Source organism: Pipistrellus hanaki, assembly GCF_964339955.1.
Source record: "Pipistrellus hanaki genome assembly, chromosome: 1".
NCBI classification, from domain to species: Eukaryota; Metazoa; Chordata; class Mammalia; order Chiroptera; family Vespertilionidae; genus Pipistrellus; species Pipistrellus hanaki.
This window is the reverse complement of record NC_140503.1, coordinates 124,011,784-124,024,490: the sequence shown is the minus strand read 5'-3', so window position 1 is coordinate 124,024,490 and position 12,707 is coordinate 124,011,784. Positions and strand designations below refer to the sequence as shown.

At 42.9% G+C, this 12,707-nt stretch overlaps 1 protein-coding gene across 2 annotated transcripts in view; it reads right to left on the bottom strand.

The window, feature by feature from the left end:
• Window positions 1-12,707, bottom strand: part of MSRB2 (methionine sulfoxide reductase B2) — a 31,551-nt gene that overhangs the window by 17,960 nt on the left and 884 nt on the right. For both annotated transcript variants that reach the window (XM_084869064.1, XM_084869065.1), the window contains exons 2-3: window positions 5,329-5,429; window positions 1,392-1,468 (exon numbers count right to left, since the gene is read on the bottom strand). In XM_084869064.1, the coding sequence (XP_084725190.1) occupies window positions 1,392-1,468; window positions 5,329-5,429 (178 nt within the window). The remainder of the gene's footprint in view (window positions 1-1,391; window positions 1,469-5,328; window positions 5,430-12,707) is intronic.

Below are 12,707 nucleotides of genomic sequence, written 5' to 3'. Positions count from 1 at the left end.
TCCTTGATACTTTTACAACATGGTCCTTTGGCTTAAAGCGGGTTGGCCCTCTCAAGGTCCTACTCCTCCTCTTTAATGGGACCAAAGGTCATGGCATAATTAATGTCTCAGAATCCGCACCCGTTACTGTGTCAAAATTAACCTTTGCCTCTTAGTGGTCCCAGGCCATCCTGGTCTGACTGCCATCTTAGATATCTCCTCACGGGCTACTGACAGAATGAATGGATCTGGGCAAAGGCCTGCCTTCCATGAGCATGAAGGAAAATCAATCTTAATTGTTCCTCATTCTTGAAGGCCGGTCTGGCTTTCCAAATTCAGCTCACATTAGCAGGAAAACCCAGTCTGCTCTAAGCCCAAAGGGCAGAATGAAGCACTGCCTAATGGAAGACTCACAGAACTGGCTTGATTTATATTTTATTCTAAACTAATTTAGGGTTGATGCAAAAAGAAAACAACATCTTTGAAGTTCTGAAAAACAAGACTTCAAAGATGTTTTCCTTTCTTCTCCACTGAGTCTTCTTTTTTTAAACTGTTTCCTGCATGTCTAAACAAAAAAGTCTTTGTTGAGAGATTTCAGATCCTGATTGACTTAAAAGGGGCTTTGAAATCAAGGGACAATTAAATTTACTTTCAGCTACATAGAAGAGGCATGGTATTCACTACTATCAAGCATTGTGGGGAATCTGTCCTCATAAAATTCTACATTTTCTAAATTGGATTATAAACCCATTTTCCCTGGGAGAGATATAGTTTTAATCACATGGCCAAGCAAATACTATTATGGTTTAGATTTCTTTAAATACTTTCCCAGGAACAAACTAATAGCTTTCTCTTAAGGTGCCCACCAAGATTTATTATCTTGCTATTTCTCAATGATACGGAAAGAATGAATATAGGCTAAGAAGTCTTGTTTACTGCTCTAAATCCTAGAAATAATTAAGACGAGCAAGTATCTGATACAAATAGCTCTCCTTATAGCAACCATGCCAGATGAGAAGGACAATTAAAAACAACACGGGTACGTTTTCATTCAGGGCCTCAAATGAGGCAGAGCTGAAGGACCTCAGAACAGCGTTTTTCAACCGGAGCACAGAGATGTTGCCTGGTGCAGACAAGACAAGAATTTTATAATTTTTCACTATTTTGTTTACTTAATATTTCATAATAAAGTAATTATAAAATACTTTCTTTGTGTTTATTTGATTCCTATTCAAGAGAATTACTTTATATATAGTCAATATAGGCACAGAGTTAAATTTTTTAACATTTTCTAATGGTGGTGTGCCTCGTGATTTTTTTCATGAAACAAGTGTGCCTTTGCCCAAAAAAGGTTGAAAAACACTGCCTTAGAAGTCTGTTGCCCTTCAGAATCGCTTGGCCTTTGATCTCACCTGAAGAGGGGGCTGTCACAGCACACACAGTGATACATCCCTGTTTCCTTGTTGTTCAGGTAGATCCCACTGAAAGGCTGAAAGACAATTAGACCCATTACGTTCAGGTTTCTCATAACCGCAACAGGAGATAATACAATAGATTTAAATCCGAGATGAAGTTCCCAAATAAACGACTTTATGTACTAATTTGACAAAGTGCAAATACCACCAGAGAGGTGATTACCACATCCCCAATGAAGCAGCCTGTGGGCTTATTTACAACCCAGACTTTAATTGTGCCAAATATTCAAATTATGACATTCATAATGCCCAGTATTTACATAGCACCTTTCATCTGGGGACATCAAAGTCCATGAAAAGGGGAGAGAACAGCCCTCTGGATTGTGTAAGATTTCAGTCTCCATTTGAAAAGAGTCAAGAAAACAGGAATATAGCTTTCTGTGAAAACACTTTGAAATCTCCAATTAAAGACAGAATATAAATACACAAAAAGTATAACTCAGTGAGATCAGGATTGTGCCTTTAATATGCTTCACGTAGTGTGCAGGACACTGCATACTTAATAAATGTTAAATAATGAGCTAAATTTCTCCCAGTGCCTAAGTGACGACTTAGATGGAATTGCTATGCTCACTGTGGCTTCAGAGTTTGTAGGTTTTCAGATGTCTCTTAAGAGGAGCACAGAGCCTTGAAGCAATGAGTGAGCCGAGTCAATGTTTTATTAAATGTTATTTTACAAAATGAATCTCATTGTTTTTTGTTTTTGTTTTTTTAAAAAGATTTTTGTCCAATTCTTTTTGTCAAGGAAAATTAAAGAAAAAGTAACCCTTTCGCTAGCCAACTACGAACCACTGTCTCATTTTATGGGATGGAAGAGAAGCGGAAGTACAGAATGGCTCACTGGGTCACAGAGCTGACTCAGGAAATATGTTGGACTCTTCTGTGCACTCTCGAGTTCTCAACTCAACAAGTTCACAGGTTAAACATTCAAATTCCCTGGAGTGGTATTAACAGCACATTTCCAGGGAGCTAAATAATGGAAAATTTCAAATAAACCTACTGAACACACCATCTGCCCACGCCTGGATGTTCTCCCTCTTTAAAGTCCCTAAACGTCGTAGCTGAAGAAATCTGAACCGTAGTGACCTGGTGGTTCTACGGCCCCCCCCCCCCCCCCCCCCCCCCCCCGAACGCTCGCTCCCAATGTTGGTGTGAATGAGCACCTATCAACAGGAGGGAGTTTTACACACCTCCACCTCGGCTGAGAAACACAAGCCCAAGGGCTCCCAATCCTAAAGCTGATCTAGAAAAACCTACTCATAGGATCCAGATAACCTAATAACATTAAAAATATAATTTTGGCCCTCGCTGGTTTGGCTCAGTGGATAGAACACAAGCCTGCGGACTGAAGGGTCCCAGGTTCGAATCTGGTCAAGGGCACATGCCTGGTTGCAGTCTCTAGCCCCAGTAGGGGGCGTGCAGGAGGCAGCTAATCAATGATTCTCATCATTGATGTTTCTATCTCTATTTCCCTTCCTATTTGAAATCAATAAAAAATATATTTAAAATATATATAATTTTGTAATTGCATCATTACAGGGACCAGCTGGACAGAGAAGGTAACAGAGAACTGGTATTATAGTTTTTTTTTTAAAAAAAATGAAATGAAAAGGAAGCCCCAGCTGACATATTAGATGAAACGACATCTCTGAGCTGCCTCCTTGCCTGATTTCCTGACGTCTCCCTCTCCCTTCCCCAATTTCATACAAACCACAGCTCATGTTTAGGGCTAAATCCAGCTTCCATCTCAATTGTCCATACTTCTCCATCCTGCCATCTCATCTCTCGGCATCTCCCATTGCTCGACCTCAATCAGTAGCCAGAGGGCAAGAGAGATGGTTACTCTTCTCAGTGCTCAGAGCAGGGAAAGCCAAGTGGAGAGCAGATCTGGAGGCCACACAGAGGCCTGCAGAAAGCCTTCCTTCTACTGATAGCTGGCTTTTAGTTGCTGCTCACCCAAGCTATAAACTCCTTCACCACACCTACCAGAGTGCTGGCACATGACTGCTGCCCAATAAAAACACGTGGAACTCAATGCTAATTTTGTCACCCAATAGAAAGCTTAGATATTTTACTTCTCTTTCCTCAGGCCCATGAAGCCAACAAAGGCTTATATTCTAAAAAGTTACACGTGACAATGGATCAAGTGGAAAGGATTTATAACATTAGTTAAAAGTAATGGATGAGGCTCATTTTGTGAAATGGCCACATGCACAGAACATAATGTACCATCTGTCTGAGGATTTCACAGATTTATTCTCCTAAACATCTGGCAACTCGACTCCAGCTTTTGCAGAAACTCACACTCTGCCTGGGAGCAGGGCGGGCTTACAATATCCCGGGAACATACACGACTACCCAGACCGTCACAGGCTCCCTTGTGCCACCGGCTCTTTCCCAGGAAAGGCTTTATTAAAACGCCGCCCACAGGAAGTTCCCAAAAATACCAGTCTTTCATGAAAATCTACTGGGATCTGCTGGCCTGTCTTACGACTGCAGCATAGAAGTTGAGGGTGAGACCATGATTATAAGGCCACATGCAAATGGACAGCTACTTGAACTTTGCTGGGAGTGCTAAGGTAAAGATATAAATACTCTACAACTTTGCAAAAACCACTGTGCTGTGGTCCTTTAAGGGGTCTGCTTCACAAATGGAAGCATCTAGTAACATGTTCAATACTTATATTCCAGTGCCCCTATTTGGGTCTAAGACAGACCACTTGCTAAGAAATGCAGGGCTGTAAAAATGATATGATAATAAGGAACCACTGAGGCCTGTTCTCTCAGGAAATGTATAATGTTTCCATCTCTTAGTCTTCAGTCATTTAACTTTCAGAAAATTTAATTTTTATTGCCAGACACCATGCTATGTGCTAGGAATACATCAACAATAGCTAATGCTGCTGAAAACGGTTTGACTCAGTGGATAGAGCATCGGTCTGCGGACTGAAGGGTCCCAGGTTCAATTCCGGTCAAGGGCATGTACATTGGTTGTGGCACATCCCCAGTAGGGGGTGTGCAGGAGGCAGCTGGTCAATGTTTCTCTCTCGACATTTCTAGCTCTCTGTCCCTCTCCCTTCCTCTCTGTAAAAAATCAATAAAATATATTTAAAACAAACAAACAAACAAAAGCTAATGCTATGAAGGAAAAGGGCTGTTAAAGCCCACTCAGCTTGGGTCTGAGAAAAGGCTTCTCTAAGGAAATGAAATATGGGCTGAGAGCTGAAATATAGGTCTGAATGAATGGGGGGTGGGGGGTGTTGATGAGAAAGGAGAACGCAGAGCCCAGGGCGTTTGAGAAGTGAAAGGACAGGGTGGTTAAAATGCAGAGATCGGGAGGTAAAAAGGCGGGATTTGAGGATGGGGAAGGGAGGTAGGGGTCAGATCCCTTAGGTTCTTGTTACCTATTTAAACACTTTCCTCTTTGCCTTCAAAGCAGCGGGAACCACGGAAGGATTTTGAGGAGAGGGGCGATGTGATCAGATTTGCATTTTGAGATGATCTTTTGGCTGCAGCTGTGTGGGGAACAGCTAGATGAGGAACAAGAATGGCTGTGAGTAGAACAGTCGGAGGTTACTACAGTCTGACCGGCGAGCTAGGGTGGGAACCTGGGCCAGCACGGCAGCAAGAGCAGTGGCCAGCAGGAGAGTGAGCGGGAGGGAATTTGGGAGGCAGAAGAGACGGAGGGTGGAGAGTGACATAGGCCAGGGAAGTTGTCTGGTCTCTACAGCTGGATGGACAGCGATGGCCTGAGAACGAGGCAGGGGCCCGGGTCTGTCGAGTAGATGACGAGGAGTTAGGCTTTGTGATTAGATCTATCCCAGTCCTGATCTCCAGGCCTGCGAGCAGAAAACTGTCCGTCAGTGTAGCTTACCGGTTCAGTTCCTTTTTCTCTGGTGACATAGAACTGCTCGGGGGTCAGCTTCTTTCGCCACTCACTCTTGGTGAGAGAAGGCTCGTGCTTCGTAAGAGACCCTGTATTGTGAAACGAGATTTTTTTTATTTATTTTTTTTTTTTTTATTAAACCAAAAAGGCATAATGGCCTTTTCTTCCTCAGCCTGTCTCCTAAAGGGCACTGTCAGCCAGCAGACAAAGTCCATCCCTCCCCTCCCACTCCTTCATTCCTCATGGGAACCAGAAAACTCCGGTACAAAATGCTTTAATTGAGTCATTAGTTTAATAAGAAATGAGTAGTAAGTAGAGAGCCAGTTTTCTAGTCTCCCTAGAGCACAGGAAACTAAAGAGGCGGCTGAAATATGAAATAAGGCCAAGTAAATTCTCCTCAGGTACCTAAGGGTAGAAATTGATCCTCCTTCCATTACGTATGTTCAAAGGAGAAGTTTCTGCCAGGATACATCTGGGAGTCGTTGAGTGATTGGAGAGAAGAGAACGTTGAGCTAGTGGATTATTAAACTCCTTTCCCTTGCGGGTTTACAAAGCTATCTCTGCATTTGTTTGGCAAGGGCGGTCTTTATTAAAAAATCTTTTTGTGAGGAAAAAGGACTCCTATAGCATATTCTCCTGAAAGGGAAACTGAGACCCGCCATAATCTACTCTAATGCTTCATGGTTTTTGTTCACATTTTGTTTCCACCCTTCTACTCTCTCTGGCTTCTATCTTACTACTTCTATCCCTATGGAAATATAACTCAATTACACATAGTTTTTCAGGAACCCATCTCTTGGGGAAGCAAAGCAAAATGTATTTATGTGACAATAATTACTGGTCAGTGGCTTTCAGAGTTATCAGGCAGGATGCCAAGTAATAAGTGGAGAAGGAATGATAAAAATGTTTAAGTCGCCATTTTTGCAATCACCGAAATAATAACTGATTCAAGTAAGAATCATCAGGGGATTCCAAACTCCCTAGGTAAAAGACTGTTGAAGAATGGAATAGTCAAACATTTTCAAAATATGATGCGAAATATTAATTATAAGAAGAAGATATTCCCTGACAATGGAAAAGTGAAGAAGTCACCACCTTAACCAAGTAAGCCAAGTTAGCATTAGCAACAGCAGGGCAAGCCCACATAATGTGCCTTGCGTGTGATGCACTGGGGACACATCACCCCCCAACCCTTCACAACCTCCCCCCTCCCTCCCCCCCCCCCCCCCCGACTGCACTGAATCTGTTCTGGGACAGATCAGGAGGACTTCTAAGCAAAAGTATCCCTAGGAACACTTCATCCCTATCTCCTTTACTTCTCGATAATACTGACACTCGATCATCTTTCTTTTGGGGTATATTCTATTCCATTGGCTTCCATGACACCAAATTCTCTTAAGCATCCAATTATTCCCTTTCAGTATCTTTACTCAACTGCCCCTCCACTAGTCACCCCTGGTATCTTGGTGTGCTTCAGAGGACTCTATCCGTCCTGCCTCCTGGGTGGTTTTATCCATCTGGTAGCTTCAAGGCCCCAAAATATATTTTTCTCCCCATCCTCAATCTCTCTGCTGAGCTCCAGATCCATACACAGGGGTGGGAAAAGTACAGTAGTGGGTGACATTTTTTGTTAATAAAGGTACTATAATAATCATAATCTGCATGTCTTTTTTCCATTCGAACAACTGTAAACCCACTTTTGCCCACCCTGTATAATTGACACTTGGATACCTGTACTAGGATGTCCTATCTCAAGCAACATGCACAAAAGGCCTTTATGTACCTCCCCCACCCAACCCAAATCTGCTCCCCTTCTCACATGTCTAGCCCAGCATTTAAACCAGAAAGCCAGGCCATGACCCATGATTCTTCCCTTTTCCTTGCACCAAGTCCTGTTGGTGCTACTTCCTAAATAACTCTAGATCCGTTCATTCTCACTTTCCAGCTGCCACCTTGCATTAGGCCACCATTATCTCTAGCACAGATTATTACAAAAGTCTGTATGCCCTTGCCCATCCTAACCACTTCCTTTTTCTCACTGCCCCAAACTGTTCAATGCAACATAATACACTCAAGTTAAATTCCAAACTCCTTAATGTGACCTCAAGGCCCTGTGTTTGGGCCTAGCTACCATCTTCAGCTCCTCCCTTCCACAGTGGCTCCAGTTCTTCTGAACTGCAGTCCTCTGAGTCCCCACAACTTGTCACGGTGTGCCCAGCTTTTTACTTGTTGGTGAGATGGAGTCAAAACTTCCAAGATCCTTATGTTCTGGACCAGAAACTGGAGGCCTTCAATCTCTGGTCTCAGTTTACATGGTAATTCTCCAGGAGTCCCTCCCTGAACACTGCCACCTCTTCCCCAAGTCTGGGCTGCAAGATCCTCCTCTGTGTCCTTCCTGTATAGACTAGTCACAGTGATGGGGAGCTAATTTGTGTGGATGTCTATAAAGTCTACTGAGTCTAAAAAGCAGTAAGATAGAAGCCAGATTAGAAGGTGAACTTCTGAAAGAATTATCTTTGTTTATTGTATCCCTAGTAATATATTGTAGTGCTTTGGCATTTAATATTCCTTTCTTCATTCATTCAGTCAACAAATATTTATAGACTACCTACTGTATGCCAGATACTATTCTAAATGTTAGGGATTTAGGGATAAAGAAAACAGATAAGAATTACTGCCATTAGGGAGTAGAGGTAAAATGAACTAAATAAGTAAAGGACATAGACCTTTAGGTGATTTTCAAAAATCACAAAGGCAACACAGAGAGTGAGGATGTGTGTATATGTGTATTTATGTGTGTGTGTGTGTGTGTGTGTGTGTGTGTGTGTGTATGTATGCACATGTACACACACAACACACAATTTCCAATAGAGTAATCAGAGAAGCCTTATTAAGAAGATGACGTATCACCTAAGACTTAATGAAAATGAACAAACATGCCAGGGAAATATGTACAAGAAGAGCACATAGGCAAGAGGAAAAACAGGTGGGGGCCTGGCATGCCTGATGAACAAACAGCAAGGAGACCAGTGGCACTGGAGTGGGGTGAGCAAGGGAAGGTTAGTGGGAGTGAGAACAGAAAGGCAATGGAGCCAGATCAGCTAGGGCCTTGAGGGCTACTGTAAAGACATTGACTTTTTTCTGAGTAAGTTTGGAGGTCACTGGGAGGTTAGCAGAGGCATATCATGACCTAACATTTAAAAAGGATTAGTGGCTGACATATGTTTAAAAAAAAAAATGAAGCAGGGCAAAGGCTGAAGCTGGGAAATCAGTATGAAGGTGAAGAGACGGTAATGGCTGAGAGATGGAGAGACTGGGCCAGGGTGGGAGCGGTCGTGTTAGAGTGGTCAGACCCTGGAAGCATTCTGGTGGCAGAGCAGGAGGACGTGCTGATGGGTCACACAGAGAGTGTGAGAGAAAGAAAAGGGTCACAGGCCACTACTCCAAGGCTCTGGTCATGCACTGGGCAAAGGGGAAACTACGGAAGCAGCAGGCTTGGAAGCTTGGTGTTAGAGGTAAGTTTAACAATGTCAATTAGATATTCAAACGGAGAGGTCAGGCAGGCAGTTGGATACACATGGAGTTAGAGTTCAGGGAGAGGCTCAGGGTAGAGATGTACACTTGGGACTCCGCAGCATTAAGATGTATTTAAAGCCCCAAGTCAATGAGCACAGACAGAACAGAGAGCCCAAGGGCTTAACTCTGAGGCTCCAAACATGCAGGCTGAGGAGACAGGGAGGCATGGACAGAGATGGAACGGAACTGAAAGAATGCGGTGTCCTGGCCTCTAAGTATTTTAAGAAAAATGGCATAATCTACTGTGTTAAAGGATCAAGAAAGAGACGGATGATAATTGACCACTGAGTGTAGCAATGTGGAGATCACTGGTGATGTGAAAAGGAGGAGTGTAGGCGAATCTGATTGGAATAGATTTAATAAAAGAAGAGGGGAAGGGAGACGGTGTCTGGAGGAAGCTGGAAAGGAAAGTCAGGTCAAGAGCATTTTTTAACATGAGAAAATCACAGTATTCTAGTATGTTGATGGGACTAATTCAGTGGAGAGGATAAACTGACGACTTAGGAAAGAAAGGGGATAATTGTGGAGTTATTTTCTACCTTGAGTACACCAAATATGGAAAACAATTAAATTGAGAAAAATTTACTGACTACATAAGCTTTAGATAACTTTTCAAGATGATAATACAGGAGTTTTATAAAGCGCTGCAAGCTTAACTACCCACAGAATGGTTGAAACGCTTTAAAATCACTTTAGGCTGGGTTATCAGGTAGAGTTGTTTTGTTACTACTTTAAGAGCAAATGGGATGAGAACTAGTTTAAATGGATGTGAACTAGTTTAAATGGGATGAGAACTAGTTTAAATGGAATTATTTGCTTAAGCATAAGGGAAGTAAAAGGCATTCCAGTTTAGACTACTTAGAAGACTGGTAGATGGATGGGTAGAACTACATTTTACAAGCCTTCAACCAAGGGCGAGGTGCTAAGGGATGACCAGTGCCAGTGTGTCAGAGTGACCTAAGCTGGGACGTGTCACACAAAGGCCACCCCAGAAGGTGAAAAAATGTAGAGTTAAAACAGGCTTTGCTAGTGAGAACGGAGGCATGGCAGCCTCTGGCATTTTGTCTCTGTTTCTCCTTCTAGAGCATAAACTCTGGTCTAGGGGGGAATTTATGGAATCTGAACCCTGACTATCACTGACATCTACCAAGGAGAGGAGCAACAGAGCGCCTCGATGAAAGCGCTCCTTACCTTTCCAATACCTGTGCTGCCAGGCCACTCCACTGCATTCTCTGGCAAAGATCTTGCATTATTTCTATGGGTAGCAAGGTAGAGGGTCAACCTTTGGTATTAAGGTTGGAATTTATAGTCTGTAGAGCTGCCATTATCTTCTTAGGTCCTTTTGGGGAGGGAGTGGGATGGGATCGGAGGAAAAACCCTGTTGCCTCCTGGAAGCATCGCCCTTAGTGTCCTTCAGCATGCAGTTCAATATGACAGGAACACTGGAAAGTGGGAACTCCTGAAGGGCCAGGATCAGTGGGATTCCCAGGCTTCATCTTTGAACCTAAGGCATGAATCCTGTTTGAGCTCCCAGCTCCCCATGCCACCCTCAGCTCTATATTTTACTTCAACTGTTAGAGAGGGCCTACCTGTTTTCAGACACTCACCTTCTTCCTCTGCCCTAATTGTTTTTAGTTTAAAATACATATTTTAAAGTCTTAAACAAAATGATTACTCCTTCAACTAATACAATAAGAAACCACATTTCTCATGGCTCTTCTAATCCTTATCTGTATGTACCGTTCACTCTACCACTGTGTGGAAAAGGTTTCATTGATGGGTATCGATGTTCAGACTAGTTGATGAAGCACAAATTCAAGCACCAATGACACCACATTTTGTCGCCAATCTGCCAGTGTGGATGACTGTCTCAAGGGGAACAGACTCTGCCTTGATAGCCAAATGGCAAATGGCCAGCTGAGTGCTCTCAGATCAGGGTATATGTGGTCTGCATCACTGGCAGAGGTTTAAGCTGGGTGTTATAAACTGGATGGGGCATCCCTCCTACCCCCAAACATACTTCATAGGTCTCAATCCTCAGTCTCTCAGAATGTAATCATATTTGGAGATAGGATTTTTTCCAGAGACGATTATGTTAAAATGAGGCCAATAGGATGGACCCTAACCCAATATGACTGCTGTGTCTGTATGAAGAGGAAGAGACACTAGGGATGTCTCTTAGACACAAAGAAGGCGCTCTGCAAAGGAGCCGGGCCTCAAGGGAAACCAACCCTGCTGGACACTTTGATCTTGGACTTGCAGCCTATAGAACTGTTAGGAAATACATTTCATTGCTTCAGCCACCCAGCCCATGGTATTCTATGATGGCAGCCTGAGCAGAGGAATACTCTCTTTGTGCTGTGTGATTTGCACAGGCTAGATTTCTCGTTGGCCGTATGTTCCATAAGGGGGAACTTGATTTTCTCATCTTCAAGCAAACACACTCTTGCTCATAGGGTGACCCACTGGTTACCTCCTTCTGGTTTTGCTAACCTTTCTGGCCAAAGATGCTACACTGCCAATTGTCACACATGAGCTAACCTCATTTCAATAACTACTTGTTGAAACTAAAAGACATTATTAGGGGCCGGGGGCAAAACCAGTCTAATCTGTAGACATAACCTTCTCCTCCACCACAGTGACCGGCCCATTTTAAACTGTGGCTCAGGTGGTCTCCTGGCAGAGTAGCTCTAGGAAGAATGCTTTCCTGAAACAACAGATTGTTTTCTCCAAAGACTCCTAACTTTCCTCTTCAATGTGCTCTTTCTCAATCTGGACAACAAAATCACAAGGGCCTTGCCTTTTGTCTATCAGAAGTCCTCCGGAGAACAGTCCTCTGTCACTTGCGGTACCTTCTCATTTCTCTTTCCCTCCAGCCATCTTCAAGTCCACAACATAGGTCAAATGTGGACTACCTTTCTGTCTTTCCATTTGTCTTTTCCATTTACTTATGTAAGCATAACTAACATTTATTGTGTTCTTATTAAGTGCCAATTACTGTGATAAAGCATTTTAAATTATGTTTCCCGTTTGTTCTGTACAAAACCCCATTATTGTCATTATCCATATTTTATATAATAGAAGAACAGGTTTAAACTTACCAAGTTCAAGATGTGCCCAAAGACATAGCCAATAAGGAATACTGTCCACAGCAAAGCCTGTTAATCATTTCTGATGGATTTAATCGTTTTTAAAGCTTCAAAGTCTGTTGAGCTTTCTTGGTTTATATAAGCATTCCTTAACTGTAGACATTTAGGTTGCAGCCAGTTTCTGGTTCTTAAAAGCAGTGCTCTTAAAACATCTTTGCACACATAGCTTTGTCCTTTAGAATAACTTCCTTAGACTAAACTCCTACGAGGGGATGTCTGATAAGTTACACAGTTCAAATTACCTACTGGTGTCTGGCCAAATTTTAATGTTGCTGAAGAGCTTCAGACCCAAAGGCAATTCATTAGGCTGTTTCCGACAGCACCAAGTACATTCATAAAGGACACGTTTCTGCTGAAACCACCAGTGGTCTGCAAACTGCGGCTCTTGGGCTCCTTGAGTGTGGCTCTTCCACAAAATAGCACGTGCGGGTGCACACGTACAGTGCGATTGAAACTTTGTGGCCCATGCGCAGCAGTCGGTTTTCGGCTCTCAAAAGAAATTTCAATCTTTGTCCTGTTGATATTTGGCTCTGCTAACTAATGAGTTTGCCGACCACCGTATCAGCCCATAAAGGGAAGTAAGGAGAGCGCTAGCCTACCATTATGACGATTCCATCACTGGTGGTTCTCAGCAAACCAGTG